Consider the following 17,780-nt stretch of genomic DNA (forward strand, 5'->3'; position numbering starts at 1 on the left):
GAAAATATTTACACATATTCGCGTTAATTACTTCCATTTTCAAAGGCGATGAGTCTCATTTCCATTTTAATTGACGATTCATCAGAAAAACCGCTATTTTTCAGCGAAAGGTAGCGTTTAAAATTGTATTTTTCAACGGATGCGATATTTTTCGCTTGTAAGTTAGGAAAGTTTGAACAGTTGTGTATTTTCCCACGACTGAAAGCGACCCTGAACGAAATTCATTGTGTGCCCAATGTTCTCTATTGCTTTGTTAAAACTAATGTAGACTCGCTCGGGTCTGTTTACTACCGCTTGTTGTAGTTTCAACATCATTTATTTTGTTAATGTTTCGGGCGTGGAAATTAAATAACTTCATGTTTAGCGAACGACTGATTGCGAACACTGCATTTGTCTTTAATATAAACGTCGCGTATGATTTTGATTGAAAGCCAAGTAATAATATTTTTCCCATTATATATCTTTAAGTGAATAATCAGTGACGTATATACTTACGAATCTTATCAAACTGTCGTAGCTAAGTCTAGTGTAGATATAGAATTTTTATAATAACTTTTCAAGAAAGTATTTATAAAAATAAAAAGAATGTTTTACTTCTAAAATAATTTGACGTTTTTTTTTCAAATACAATATCTTACAAAATTATTTATTACTAGTCGATTTTGTGCGTAAGTTCAGTGTCTCATTCGTTGAGTACATGCGTGTCAACGATTAAAATAGACATTTGTGTTCAATACAATATAATTTTATCGTTTAAATCATCAACAAGTATCATTATAACAACAAAAGCCAGCACATTTGATTCTTTTATTCAAGTCAGTGATTTACTATAAATTATTTGTATTGTATTAGTGAATTAATGAATCCAATTTGTAACTATTTAAAAAGACAATTTGCTGTCATTATTTTATTATTCATTCGTTACATCATCGTGACAAATGACAATTATTGATAATTCGACATTAATAAACGCAATGCATTATCTAATTTAAAAAAAAAAATTGGCACTTTTTGTATCATGTAAGTAACATTATATGTGTCACCGTAAAATTATTACCTTATTATTATTATAGTTTAATAAATATAGCCAAATTTTTAAATATCGAAAAATTGTGACGGTATTCAAATTGTTTAATAGTATTTATTTAAACATCAAATTACATCAAAAACAAGATGTGAAGTGAAATTACAATATGAGGCATATCGATATTTTATAATCCTTTAGATTAGTATGTATGACAATATATGCCGAAGATAGTTTTTCGAAAGTTTACTATTTAATATTTTTTATAATTGGTTGTAAGTACCGTTAACCAATCATTCAAAGAGATTCAAAATCAATATCAAAATATTCTGTAAACTCGACTCTTTATTCGACTCCTAAAATCACTTTCGAATCATCATTTTGAATTAAATATAAACCTCTCACCGATTACTATAAGAACAGTGAATACCAGAATCGAACCAACCATCGAAGAAATAATTCGCTGATAATATAAAAAATTACGAAATAGCGCAGCAAAACATTGATATAATCGTGAAAATTGTTAACGAAAGAACTGTGTCAAAGGCGAAAAAGAAATCTTCATAAAGGTTTCCTTGTATAGAAACCCACAAAGCACCCTCGATACAAAGGGAAAAAAAAATCGTTGAATGGATTTCCCTTCTTTTGTTTCTGCACTGTATCGACTCTTGACTTCTAAATTAATCTTCGATTGATGTTTTTGGTGGGGTGGGAGAATGACCTTTGTTTTGTACGGAATGAATAGAATTTGTGATTTATTTTTTTGTTCAGTTACTCGATTAGCTAAAGGTATTTTTTTATATATGATGTTAAACAATTGTATGGAACTAAACGTTTAAGCATTCCGCTTCTAGACAGCCACATTGTTTAAACGCACGTTTACAAGTAACAGAAATGTAAGAAAAAACAGAATATAATATTATTTTTAAAAGAATTACATCCTCCATCAAACGAGCCATTTTTAATTTTTACAATTTGTAATGTGTTATAAATCGTGTATATTTTAGACATTTTTTTTTATGGCATTGGTTGGGGGACGAGCATATGGGCCACCTGATGGTAAGTGGTCACCACCGCCCATAGAAAAAGGTGCTGTAAGAAATATTAACCATTCCTTACATCATCAATGCGCCACCAACCTTCGATAATAAGATGTTATGTCCCTTGTGCCTGTGATTACACTGGCTCACTCACCCTTCTAACCGGAAGACAACAATATAGAGTACTGTTATTTGGCGGTAGAATATCTGATGAGTGGGTGGTACCTACCCAGACGGGTTTACACAAAGCCCTACCACCAAGTTCACCAATTAGGATGAGTTCTTTATTCAAAAGTAGTTTTAACTAAAATAGAGAAAACCGGTCAGCTTGTTATCGTCATGTAGTTCATACTTGTGCCTAGATGATAAAGTTACTGAAATAAAACGAATCTATACTATGTTAATATTCAAAAGTACCGAAACTGTATTCAGTCAGTGACGGCAACATAAATACAAATACAATACATTGATTCTGTTCAAGTCCTGAGGCTCGACAGACTATGATTGGTCCATTTTTCAGATCAGATCATCTGTTAACACTAAAAGCCATAGATAACACGTGTAATTACTAAGTGGTTTTAAGTGAAGTATGGCGTGATTGATGTAATCACTAAATGTTATAGTTTCAGGCTTTTGAATAAATTAATATCCAATATTTGGAGTATATCTTCGAAATTCAAAAGACTATGTGTTATCAAATAATTATTTTTTGTCTCTGTCTCACACTTATGCGGAAGCACATGAAACGAATGAGAGGCGAAGTTGAATTAATTTTCATTAATTTTGGCATTTTTGCGGGACTAGCAATTTGTCATCACGGCCCATAACCATTCCTTACATCGCCAATGATAATTGTGAAGTTATGTTCCTTGTGCTTGTTACACTGGCTCACTCATCCTTTAAACTTTCAATTTGTTGTTAATTAGTTACATTTGAACACAATAATTCACATTAGTAAAATTATACGTTTTTGAATTATAATAAAAGCCTATAAACATCGGCTACTATTATTATTTTAAGTATACTTTACTGATTCAATAAATAATACTATATTTTCACAAGTAAAGTAAACATTTTCTTCATTAAATGGCAAAAATACGTAAATACTCCAAACGTGTAATTTATTATTATAGTAAATTCGACGAGACACCAAATATTTATCACACAATAATTGGAGTGGACTGTCAAAGCAAACAAACGCTTATAAACAGGAATTGTATAACAGTATTACTGTGAAGGCAAAAAGGGGGACATTAATATTTTATTCGTAGGACAATGATTATTCTAAATATTTTAAACTATCTGTCATTATGTTTTTAGGTCTCAATCAAAGGTAATATAAATATTAATGACGATGCCCGATTCCGCTTCACCGCATACATGAGTGCACAAAAAAATTAAATTAAGAATATGGCCCACTGATTAGAACGCGTGCATCTTAACCGATGATTTCGGGTTCAAACCTAGGCACTACTGAATTTTCATGTGCTTAATTTGTGTTTATAATTTATCTCGTGCTCGGCGGTGAAGGAAAACATCGTGAGGAAACCTGCTTATATCTAATTTCAACGAAATTCTGCCACATGTGTATTCCAAAAACATTGGAGCAGCGTGGAATGTGCTCCAAACCTTCTCCTCAAAGGGAGAGGAGGCATTAGGCCAGTAGTGGGAAATTTACAGGCCGTTAATGTTATGATATGTTATGTATGTTATGGTCAATATGTATAGGTATTTCATCATCAGTATAATATTTATTCGATTAATAAGCTTTGTTACCAAATTTCATCAAATTAGCTTCAGTGGTTTGGCCGTGAAAGAACAACAAACAGACAGGCAGACAAGAGTTATTTCCGCATTTGTAATATTAGTATAGATATAGTAATGATAAATTTCGTCATGATTATTATCATATACTCGCTAAGACTACTAAATTTTCATCCATTCAAATATATATAAATATATATGTCATCTATGTAATATTCTACATCGAAGTCCTTTTAATACCGTTTACATCACAATACAAAAGCACCATATCTATTCGTCGACAATATTGTTGTATTGTTTCAACAACATTGTATTATATTATTGTAATTAATGTTCCATTAAAACTTTGTTATTGCTATGAGACCAGGGTCCTTTTTGAACGTTCCCTTCAAGGTCAAATTTGGGTTAACCGCCAGAATAGCTGCCCTAAGGCAAGGGACTGGCTTCGCTCTGCAAATGACAGCTTGAAAGAAAGTAAATTAATGTAGGGTTAAATACTTCTTGTTATAATTACTCGTGTGGAAAATGCTTAGCTCTCGATTCATTTATAGTTATGATGGTATTCTCATATTTATTTATTTGCTGGTTATATCAAAGTCATAATGAACTTTACTTAAGTCTGCTTTAGAAACTATAATTGATTCGTCATTTTAAGTATTTAACTAATTATAAAGATACCACCACAATCATATACTAGATACTAATTCGGATTGATAATTATACCTAGAGGGACCCGCAAGAGATTCACCAGTTAGCATCTAGTCTAGTAAATATGATTTTCAGTTGTATGTAAGTAATTTGTAATTACCTTTAATGAGAGATGACTCAGTGTGGTTAACACGTGAATCTTATAAAGGTAGGTGGACTGGCAATAGCGCCTTACTTTAAGGTAATTGGTCAACATTGCCCATAGACATTGGCGCCTTCAGACACATCCTTACATCGATAATGAGAACCTCCCTTGGGAACTAATATATGTAATATGTTATGTCCTCTGTGCCTTATAACTACAGTGTAACACACTAGTTATACTGGCTCATTCACTCTTCAAATCGGAACCCTTAAATAAGTATTTCTATGTAAAAATTTAAGATGAGTAGATGGCGTAGCTAGGTGGACAAGGGCCCCGGTACATAGGAAAAGAATCAGGCCCTCACCCCTTCTTTCCACTTCCAATTTAACTTATATTGCCCTTCAAAATTATAGATAGGAAAAAATATCTTGTGAGTAGGGTTGATGTTTTCTAGTTTCAGGAGCTTGCGAATTGGCTGACCCGTTCTTTTCAAAGCTTAGGTTAGAGCCCCTGAGTTTCGGGGCCCTGGTGCATTGCACCACCTGGCCCTACGATACGCCAATGTACCAAATAAATATATGATTAAATTGTATCAAAACAAAATAGATCAAACTTTTGTATAAATATACGAAGCGTATAAAAGATGAGAATAAAAAAATTGTACAAATAATATTTAGTTCAATGTCAAATATCATCGTCATGCTCCAAAAATTTGAAAGTCACAATTTCACAAGGGTCGTTACTTGAATCTCGCTTTAATGAGATCTTCAATAAAAATTGATAATGAAATATATTTCATCTTAACTTTAAAATATATATAATATAATATGATAATCATAATTAAGATTACTTATTAGATATATGTAGTGTACAGTATGTAGAGTTACACATAGTTTCAAGCGTTCAAACCTATTAAAAACAACATACAAATATGTAGTTCAATGTGCAATTTGACGATTCAAATGTGCTTTAATAAAATCGGTTAAATTTAATTTTTATTTAAAAACAGAAATAAAATATATTAAGAATCGCAGATATTTTTTGGATTAATCTTTTTTTATTATTCGATTTAATTCTATGTTATATATTAATTATCAAATGTGTTCATTGAAAAAATGGTAGAATTTTGTTCATACGATATTCTTGGCATTGAAGGTGTTTTATAAATTGTTTTTCATCTCAAGATTTCCGAGAGGTCTGTCAAAAACGGTTTCTGTTCAAACTTCAGACGAACTCGAGAAACGGGAACTGGTCCATTATAATAAAATGCAACATTTCTATTGTATATATATTTTTCTAGTAATGAGTTTCAAATGCACTGGCAATTTCTTTTGGTGTATGAAGTCCGGACTTTCGAAGCGACGAATACAATGAAATATTTTTAAAGATATGTTCTGATGTTTCATAAGGGTAAATGATGATAATCTCATACACTATGTTGTGAGAAACAAGCTCGAATCAGCGTTGTTTTAAAATTGAATTATTTTTTTCGTTTTGACTAAATTATACTGTAAAATTACGTAACTACTTTTGATATTTGCTGCACATTTGCACATGAAAATAGAAATGAAATCTCTGTAGAAAATTTTATAATTTTTATTTCAGCGGAGAAGCTTTTATCAAAAAGTATCAAAATATACAATATTTCGTTTTTTTAAATGAGGTAATATTATTGTTTCTTTTTGGATGAAGTTTTTATTATTAATCTATTAATACCGCTCCTTTTTAGTTTTTAATTGTGATGATTGTTTATGGCTCATTTTCTTGCCGGTACTTCTCGGTAGAATCTACATTTTAAACCGGTGGTAGCTTTATATTTAATTCAACCCTGTAACACGACAAATCAAAAGTGTTTTTATGAGCCTTCTTGAATAAATAATTTTGATTTTATTTTTATATCCTAAAGCTTTTTCCCTTATGATTTTATTCATAAAACCCTCATACAGCAACTCTGTATGAGGGTTTTATCAAACATGCAGCAAGTGTGTACTTAGCCTTATTTCATATGTGCGTTATACTTTCTTATGTAATAAAGATTTCCAACAGTCAGATTTAAATTACGTTTGTTAAGCCAAGCTGATCTTTAAATCCCCGTGTTTCTATTTAACATAACAGATATGAAGAAAATGTTTTCTCAGATGTATGAAAATAACTTCGGTGTTACGTAGAGAGGTTATGGAAGATTAGGGGATTTTACATTACACGGGAAATATTTTTATTGTTTTTTTTTTGTGTTATTTGTCTTTCTTACGTCTTTGATATTAACGAAGACACATTTTTTAGTTTGGTATTTACGAACTGGCTTGAGGTCTCCATGCAATGAATTATACAGTTAGTACTGACGCAGGTTCGTCTGTACGGGCCCGTCATATTAAACAAATATCAGTAAGTTTCTTTAAACTTTAGCTCGTGAGCTATAGTGCGGACGACCCGCATTTTCACAGTTAAGACTAGTCCTAAACTGCACAACAGGGTACGAGTTCTGTGGAAGAGAAGATTTGTCTGTGACGTGGACGCGTTCACATAATAAGACTTTGGTCTGTAATCACAGGCCGTGGAAACCCAACTTACAGCGGCAGATTAGGGTCCAGTATTTATTATCAGTTCATCGCATTAACACAAGTACGAGGAGGCTTTGTGCAAGACCGTCTGGATACGGACAACCCACTCATCAGATATTCTACCGCCAAACAGCAGTACTCATTATTGTTGTGTTCCGGTTTGAAGGATGAGTGAGTCAGTGTAACTACACATACAAGGGACATAACATCTTAGTTTCCAAGGTTGGTGGCGCATTGGTGATGTGATTTTTTATGGGCGGTAGTGACAGCTTAACATCAGGTGGCCTATTCGCTTGTCCGCCTATCTATATCATAAAAAAGACGACAAGCTCAGTACATTGGTAAGATGTCGTGTCGAATTTAGTAATAAATAAGACTGGATAAGAGCTATTCACTTTAAACACACAGGTATAATAAAAATAGTGTCTTTACATTTTGAACGGTACACGTGTCAGCTAATGTTTTGAACGACGCAGATACAATCCTGACCTTGGGCTTTTGTCGTCCCTTCGTCTAAACCTAGCATTATTCTTAACTCAAGGGGAAACATACATGGCTACAATTATTTTTAAAAGATGTTAGTTAAAAATAATATTAAAAAAATGTTGTTAATCTACCTCTTGATAAGTTCTGAATCAAACGTCATCGCTTATAACCCGATCCATGTTTTGTACACCAGAGTTACTCAACGTTGGTATTCTCGGTAAAAAATAAAATTTATTCGCGTGTTTGGCGTGATAAAATTAGATTAGTGCCGGTATAATTTTACCGCGTAACGTTTTATTTTATTTTAATTTATTGAATGATATATAAAATATCGTACGGGTTGTGTACCTTTTTATGTGAATTGGTTAAGTTAATCTGACATCAGATCATGAAATTTCAGTGCGTGTTTATTATTTCTTTGAATTTCTCTGATTCATTTGTTGGTTATAATTTACGCTGATGATATATATATTCACTAACGGTAATGGCGGCTATTCTTAAGAGAAAAGACTAGCCAACTAGACATATTATATAACGCAAGTGAGTGAAACACAAGAGCACTTTCATTATTCGATGGGATAACAAATACTGGAGAGTTCAAACGCAGGATCAACGGCTTTATGTTCTTGCCGACGTACGGGAGAGCAAACACTTTCAACTTCCTAACTCTGGGCTACTATTGAGCCCATAAAAGTCAATAACTTTTTATTTGTTTGATAACTGGGTCTGAAATAATGATCTCGGGAACTATGGTCCCATAATTATCTACTCAACTTTATTAAAGATCAATACGTATTTTATTGTATATGTTTCAACACAACACTAAGTTTTACTTGTCAAAGTACGGTTAAAACATTTTAAGGTTCACGACACAACGCTTAAACGTACGACTCTTAACCTACAATGGACTCACGACGTTTTACAACGCGACTAAAGAAAGTCTCGAGGAAATATGTTTATGCATACTCCGTATTCAATTCGGATACGTTACCTGTAGTATTTAGAATTTTCAAGCACAGACTATACTAGTAAATACAAATTGGCGAAGCTTTTCAATGTTGTTATTTAGATGTCAGAATGAGACAGGTATAGTTTTGACAGGACGTCAAAATAATTTAGCATTTGAGATGTTAATGTAATTATATTAATTCGAATATTACGAGTATATTGCTATTATTATTTTCTGTTGAAATTTATTTGTAATGTTTAATGCGAAATTCATTTTATGGGTGTGATATGGACTGGACAGATTCGTATAGCCTTGGACATATAAATCGATTAAATTAAAATGTTTTTTATTCTTATTCAAGTAGGCTCATAGTGAACTGGCTTTGGTTTTGAATTGCCATTTACAACCGACTTCATAAAAAGAAGGAGGTTCTCAATTCGGTTATTTTTTTTAATCTAGACCTCTGTGACGATGGCATTAGTTTCGTTTGGTTTAAAAAAAAATTATAATTGAAAGCCGGTCTTGTTTTTAAAATTTTATATTATATAAAACATAGCCAAAGAGCCTTTTTTAATTAATCTCAGTAAAAATCATTACTATAATTAACGATTACCTTGAGAGGGCAGGTAATCATATAATGTGTATATACGAATATATGACATATGGTATAAAATGGGTATTAATTAAGAGAGGAGAAGTATTAAAGGGTTTAATAAAAGTCAAAGCTACTCGTAAAGAGAAAGGTCAAGATTGATTTACAGAACTACGATCTTAGCTAGGATGCTGGGAGATCTCGACCGCGGATTAGACCGTTATAGGGTTGTCACTTTCAAAAGATATTATTTAATAGTACATTTTTAATATAATTTATATACTGAATATACGCTATTTTATTATATGAGTCAAAATAGCTTTAAGGTAGAACATAATACAAATCTTAGTTGAAAGTTGCGAATTCAAACCCAAACGAACTTCATTGAGTTTTCATGTGTTTATAATTGTCATTTAATATTTCTGTAAGTCACAGATACACATGGGGCAGCAATTCACATGACACATACAAGTTATCCCTCGATGTTTTTCTTCACCGAACGCAAATAGTGAATTATAAAGACATATTACACCTTATAGTTATATATATAACTCGATGTTTTATATATAATATTACTAGTACAAATTTATAGTGTAACTTTTTTATTTAAAACGATGCAATTTATCCACTTAAGGCATTTAACACGAAGTAAATAGAAGCATGCCAAGTTACATGTTACATAAGAAAAATGCCAGTCGGTCACGCCACCGCAAACAATTTTAATTGGTCCGATACATTGGCTATGAAGTTGAAACATGCGAATTAAATATTAAATTGGTGGTCAAAAGTTCACTCGAAAACCGGAGATACGTTCGCCACACGACGTTTTATTAAATACAAAAATTGTTCAGTGCAATGTACTGCTGTCAAAATATGTTATATTTTTTAAACAAATTATGTCCCGGGATCAGCCTTTTATAACTTATGGGTTATTAATTCATTTACGGCAAACGCCCGAATTATATTTTCAATAAACATTGTTTAAAAGAAAAAGAGAAAATGAGTTAAAATTTTACAAATAACAAACACGTAATAAATACACATTTATATTATGTTTATAATGTATTTTATTGTTCACCATCCTCGCAGGACTGTGAAGCATAAAAACTTTAATAAAAAATAGCGCATTCGTTTCGGTATATGTTTTTTTGTATAAATTAACCATTACCATATAAATGTATATGATAATGAGGTTATATTTATTTTACTATTATTATTTATAAGTAATATAATGAATCTATATTGAATAAGAATGGCTTCGCCTTTTAAATGTGGTTCAGTCAAACACTGAGTTTCTCTTTCTATCCTTATTGACGTGACATTCGAAAGAAGAAGACAGCTATAAAGATATAGATCTCTTTACTCGCAAAGGCGCGCCCCTCCACGTTAAACTTTCAGCGTTCATCAGTGACGCCCGTGCTTACAAGATATTTTATTGTGCATAAAACGGTTAAAATAAAAGCAAAGATAGCATAAACAACTATTTCGATTATATGATTACTTTTGTTATTGAGTCTCACGTGTAGTTTAACGTGTAGGGCCGTGCCTGTGTGAGTGAATAAATCTATGACTGATACTTTTAATATAGCAGCAGCCCTAGTCAACAATAAGAACTCAGAGGGGATTACGCGAAATGAATCAAACTTTCCTACGTATATTGAATCATATTCCTTTATTGGATGCGATATTACGTAGTTATGACTATTATATTAGTTACTTAGTGGTTATTGGAAGGGACGTGGACTGATACTTGATAAGATACATTAATTATGTACTTCGTTATTAATACCTTTTGAAAGTTCGATGGGCGTAAAGAGAAAAAAATAATTTATAAATCTTTTATTTTAAATTTAATAATTCATCTTTTAGCGTCAGAGTTTTCATCTTATATAAAATTAAATAAAACAAAAAGTATTTATTGAATGACACATAAATAAACTAAGGTAATATTATCTGTATTAAAATAAAACTACACGTGGTCACGGGCAGACTCTTGAGTCTGCCCGTGACCACGAACACTGCAAAGTGCTCGAAACGTCGGGATGTTAAAATAAAATAATTAATACACGCGATTAAATCCGTTAAAAACTAGTTTTATTTCAATGTGTAATAATCGCGAAAATCTAAGACAACATTATCTGTATTATTTTAGCTTATTTATGAAAAGAAATAAAAAAAAGAAACGAATTCATAAATAATAAAATAAATTCAAAAATAGAATAAAAATTATTTATGCTTTAAAAATAACGAAGTATAAGATTCATAACTTTGGTTCATTTTTATATAAAGTATGTTTACGTGTCGCAACAAATATGTTACCACTCAACTCGATGTTAAGGATTTTACATAAATGATAGTTTTCAGTGGCTGCCATATGCCACAAGTAACTGGCGGTGATGATAATTTTTAAAAATAACATTACATTACTATAAATAATTATGAGTAATACGTATAAAATTTTAAAAATAAAAATTAGTATTTTATAAATAATACTTCTAAAATATTATTAGTCAAGACTCTTACTCTAAAATTATATTTTTTATTAACATTAATCGATAATAGTAACGGTAATGTTGATAAAATTCCGAAAATTGCCTGCAGCATCTATGAATACGACACGATTACCAGTGAATTTAATTCATTTGACAATAATGGCAGTTTTAATTCTTAGAGTTTATTCTTGAACGGCTTAAATTAGTTCGAAAGAGAAGGTAATTAGAGACGATTCTATTTTTTAGTACTTTATATAATAGTATTTGATCCCGTTTAATTGTTATATTATAACCCTAAGTAAGCTTGATAAAAGCTTTCAAGCCGCTTGACAGACATTGTCCAATATTGGGCGTGTGTTTTAAAAATCAATTTCCAAATGACTTTTTTCCAAATCCTATTTTCATATAATTAAATAATGTGTAGGAAACCATTAATATAACCATTTTTTTTAAATCGTTTCGATTTTATTGCATTTTGTCAGGAAAAAGATTTTTTAATTAAACAACGCTGTTTTTAATATCAATATTTAACGATGACGAATTAACGAAATTTCTCACTCAAAATCGATACACAGATCTAGCGAATGTCTTACTCACCGACGCACGGGTTGTGGTTGACGACAGCGAAGATGCGGTCGCAGCGTTTCTTCATGTGAGTGTTGGGACAAATACAACCAAACAGTGGAGATAAGCGCAGACCGGCCCAGGCTTCGCGACAAGCTTCCCTGTTTAGATAAAAACAGTACATAAGTTTTGAATATACATATTATATGATGGGGGACAAATATGCCAGAATTTTTTTAAAGCAGAGGTAGGCAGCAGGCCTAATGGGGCCTATGTCATACCTGATTATGCCACCTGATTGTAAATGGTCATCATCAAAATAGACATTAGCGCTGCAAGAAATATTAACCGTTCCTTGCATCGCTAATGCGCCACAAATCGGGTGACTTCCAGGGACCAGGAAACTAAGATGTTTATGTCCTTTATGCCGGTAGTAATGCTGAGCCATCGTTAGTACAGGCCTTACAGGACTGACCCTTTAAACCGGACACCTATTTGGCGGTAGAATATCTGATAAGTAATCTACCCAGACAAGTTTACACAAAGCCCTACCAAGTAAGAGATAGAGATGAAGATTTTTTTTAAATTTTTTTTTTTTCGCAGGTAAAACGAGTACCAATAGTCATCTTTATCCATAAATACTGGGACTATATAAATAATCTCTTACATAATCTAGATGGGGCATCAATAAGATCTACGATGTTAAGCCCCTTGTAATTAAACTACATCACTTCCCATTTGAATGATAAGTAACAAACTATACCGCAAGCCACATTTGACTATGGAATAACTGAGAGAATGGGTACCTAATTAGACGGGTAAGACCAGTCATTAATTTAATCTGAACATGATAAAATCGATTAAATTTTAATAGTTTCAACATATTTGATTTTCATTTCATCCACCTATAAAATATAAAAGAAAACAAAAGAACTAATATCTATAATAATTAAAATAATTATAAAAATAATACGCATTTCTCTTTAGACTTTTAAGTTTTAAGGAAAATTTTATAAACCATAATAATAACTAGAAGGTCCTTTTTTTATTAATAGCGTTATTTATGAATAGTTCAAATTTATAGCCCATTATTAACGGCTATAAATACCTCCAACCTTTCATCTCTATCAGATCTTTAAAACTTGATAGTACGTAATAACCATGTTTCACTATTTTTGAAAATGTTTTCATTTTTAATCGCTTTATATGCCAATTGCTTGTGACATTGAAAAGTAACTCCCCTTCCGTGCCTATAAAAGCTCATAAGCCGGTCAAATCAAAAGTCCTTGACGTGCAAAAGGTCAGATGGTAATCAGAACATTTTAAAATTAATGGTGTTTTAGGTCCAAGTCAGATAAAATTTAATTCTAAAATGTTATGCTTCAAGAATATTAATTTTAATTCCATTGTGACGATATCAGCGATATATAGAAAATAATGTTTTAATTATGAATGATAAATATTATTATACTATTGGCAGGACCGAATTAACTGCATAGGACTATTTTGTCTAAGGGCCTAGGGTTTTATAAAATTGTTGAATACAAATATTTCTATTGTTTGAATAGGTTGATAGTAATTCTTCTTAATAAAGCTAAAATCATCTTACTTATGAATAAAATTGCGCAGTCGTAGATAAACTATATTGCCTCCGGCTCCGACATGGTTAATCCGCCCCCAGCTGTTGTTACATAAAAGTAAATTCTATGTATTGATGTGTATCAGTATTACGCTCACGTGAGCTAGGTCAGATAGGTTACAAAAAACCCCTTTGAAAACGACCTTAACATGGTGGTCGTTTTTATTAAACTTCAGATTTAGTGTAGTACATTGAATTGTCACGACTGAAAGTCTGAGCATTCCTATTTTAAAATAAATGTTTAAAAATTTTCATGATCGCCCAGTGGCATCACACGTTTATTTTATACGAAGATTACGGGTTAGAAATACGGGCAAGCACCAATGAATTTTCTTGTGATTTACTTTACTTTACTTTATCCTTTATTGTACACCACAAAGAGAAAATAAATAAATCATGGATAAATAAAAGAAACGAATAATTGTGGCGACCTTATCGCTGGATGGCCTGGATCACTCTTACGACGAGATTTTCCCATCAGTGGACCACTTAATTAGCAGTTACTCATTCATGTACATATAAATATTACCACAATTATAACAGCCACAAATAATAACAGATATGCATTTGCAAATTATTCAAACTGGGTGACCTAAAAGCATACAATGGACAGCCATTAGAAAATTACTTCAGGGATTTGCCACTTTGGATGGGGGACATGTTTGATGGTACACAATAATTCATAGATGACACAGCGATTATGGAAGTTACAGTCGAGTGTTTTTAGATATGGATGTATATATCGTATAGCCTATTTCAATGTCAGAAGGAGTAGATAAACAAACCTTAGAATTATATATGTTAATAGCTCTGCTATATTATAAACTGCAAAAAGTTTTTAACTTTATAAGTATTATAAACTAAGTAGCTAACTTATATCAACATTAATTTTGAACATTCAAACCGCAATTTTTTTCAGGAATCTATAATAGATTTTATGATGTCATGTTAATTCAAGGTCAATGTTTATATCTTTATTCCATGTTGCCATTGTAAAAGACTGTAGCATAGATTTGTTTGATCAATTTTAATATTTAACTGAATTATCTTCAATAAATTAACTGATTATTTCCTTTATGAATTTCGATATAATTGAAATTCCATAATCAACCCTTTTTTTATAATAACAACCCAAAGATACAATTTATAATAAACTAACAAATTCGTCTTTATCTAATAAGAACAGTCACAACGCTTACTAAATTACTAAAGGTCGAATCGTTCACGCCCTCACAAATTTCCCAAAGTTTTGGAGTCCAATTTGTTAAAAGTGTCCGATAAAATTGGACTATTGATCGCGTCTCCACAAAATTAATTTTAACTCGTTGCTCTGTATAATCTAGGTTAGTCATTTTGAAATTGGGTACTGTGATTCGTTCACGGATTTAAAACAATTATCCCTTAATATTATTTTACTGGAAAAAACCCCTTGATTAAAGCCCAATTACAATATTGTAAAACCATTCGTATTGCTAACGGATACCCTGTAGATTTATTTCATAAATACTATTATACTTCATCTTAATCCATACATTATTTTAGTAGAGGTAGCTTCTGAATTACGCCTTACTGACAATTCTCCTATTCGATAGCAAAACAAATTGTTCTTTGAATAAAGTAACAAGGCATACGAGGATTTAAACCAATTAGAAAACTTTTAGCGTTAGTGATTAAATTTCATAATCATTTCCGTTATGGCCTTTTCTCTTATATACAAGTCCATACCATATTTTTAATACAATTTTAGACAAATAGTAATGTCAGAAGATTTGTCTTAGAATTATGGCAATTGGAATTACGATTTTTATGGTAAAGATGAAACTATGAATCTTTTAATGATGTGATGATATCAGTATTCACAGAATTACCTGTCTTCCATACGGCATTCACCATCACGCGCTTTGCAAGCGTTCTTAAAGCGTTCAAACAGCACAGAGCAGGCTTTTTCATTGTGGCAGACACTGAGAGCATAGGTGCAAGTCGGCAGAGTCTCAACTGGATACGGATCTTTTTCTGTAAGAATAATATTAATAAGAATTATTGGGATTAATTTTAAGGGATTGAGGTAAAAGAAAATGAGATCAAAGTGGTCGAAGTGCTTCCTCATATAACTTTTAGTTTCTTTTTTATTAAAAAAACATATCAAAATAGAGTATCTATTCAAATATTATTATTGATTTGTTTACCTTTTTTCTTAAATGAAATATATGTTAGTCAACTATATACAGTTTAAAACTTTCTGTTGTGTAATTTTGTGGAAAATTTGAATTTAATTAGTTGCACTAAAACATTAATTACACAGCCTTAACTCCTAAAACTTCTAAACAAGACTGCTGACATGACTGTTCTTAGTTTGTCTTCAGGCTCTATGGCTAATGGCTATTCCGCAATAAGTATCATTTATTTTTGGAGAAATCATAAATATTACCTAATTAGCTTGGGCTTAGGTTTCTAATTAGTTGGACTTAGTAAAAGAAATAATAATATTATTTCAGGTACCAATTAAATTATTTTTATACAGACTAATTACTATTAAACGCGATAAAACTTATAGCATACGACTCACGTCGTTTAGATATAAGTTTTATTTCTTGTGATAACAATTTATTTGCAGAAAAATGTTTCAATTTCTTTGAATCAATTACGAATCAAATGTATATTTTCTTAATTAACAAATTGCTTGCGTTAGGTACTTTAAATAAATTTTATGTTCTGTAGTTTATCATAAATTGAATATTAAATTTTTATGTTATGACTACGTTTGGTTTCGGTTTGTTGGTTGGTAACGAATATTTTTATTTGTTAACCTGCTCGATTGTGGAGTCCATAGTAGATTGGCAGTTAGGCAGATTGGGACACAAGGTACAACGTAATCTTTTCTATAAACCGATATTTATAACTTTACCTATTAATCCATTTACATCCTATGATTTAATAAAACCTTACTTGATACAAAGCGAGGATTTAATGTTCGTTGATTTTAATATTGGACGTATTAATTTTGTTGTTAATTTATATAATATCTATGCAATTCATTAACTAAACAGTTTTTCTTATTGATTTTACTACTTAAAAGCTACCCAGTTCAGTAGTTTTAAATTCAATTTAATCACGACACCTTTTCGATTCAAACGCCTATTTTAGTTAAGATTTTTTTTTGTTTTTTATTTTGAATAATTCTAACACTGCTAAAAAGGCATTATCATTATATAGCAAATCTGGGACTCAATCCTTGTTGTCTTCTATTTTAATTACTCTAACACGTTCTTCAGTTTCAATTCTAACCATATCGGAGGGACGTTACTGAATAATTAAAGTTATTGTTACTCCAAATTGTATCGATTCGCTGTCATTGAACTTTGAGCCAATAAAATGTCCGCGCGCTACCATGTAAGTAAATGAACGATACACTTAATTTTCGAGCTAAATAAATAATATGAAGGTAGTAAAATTAGAACCATTGACTGCTAGTTAGTATTAAAGGTCGTATTTAGAAGTCAGTGAATGCGTCACAGTTTGGTAAAAGCATGTTCTTTTAAGCTTATTCCATTATGCTGTTCTTAAATTTTCCTTGGATACATATGTGCTTAATCAGCACCAAGTGGGAGATGAATGGTGCTGGTGCTTAAAAGGCCTAAGTACGTAAGAATAAAATATAAACCACATGTTGTCGTTTGCCAAATAATTTATTATCGCTATTACCAACAATGTAAGGGTAGGCATGTGTCATATAAAACAATGAATTCATTGTTTTATTCTGGTTACCAAAAGCAAGGGTTATTGATATTGGTCCTTTTAGCAACAGGCCACAGAATTATAAACACATATTAAGCACGTAAAAGTCACTGGTCCGTTTTTTAAATCGATAAAATCAAT

At 31.4% G+C, this 17,780-nt stretch overlaps 1 protein-coding gene across 1 annotated transcript in view; it reads right to left on the bottom strand.

The window, feature by feature from the left end:
• LOC125073786 overlaps positions 1 to 17,780 on the bottom strand; it is a 62,783-nt gene that overhangs the window by 17,994 nt on the left and 27,009 nt on the right. The window contains exons 5-6 of the mRNA XM_047684823.1: positions 15,773 to 15,917; positions 12,299 to 12,426 (exon numbers count right to left, since the gene is read on the bottom strand). Of these exons, the coding sequence (XP_047540779.1) occupies positions 12,299 to 12,426; positions 15,773 to 15,917 (273 nt within the window). The remainder of the gene's footprint in view (positions 1 to 12,298; positions 12,427 to 15,772; positions 15,918 to 17,780) is intronic.

Source organism: Vanessa atalanta, chromosome 25, assembly GCF_905147765.1.
Source record: "Vanessa atalanta chromosome 25, ilVanAtal1.2, whole genome shotgun sequence".
NCBI classification, from domain to species: domain Eukaryota; kingdom Metazoa; phylum Arthropoda; class Insecta; order Lepidoptera; family Nymphalidae; genus Vanessa; species Vanessa atalanta.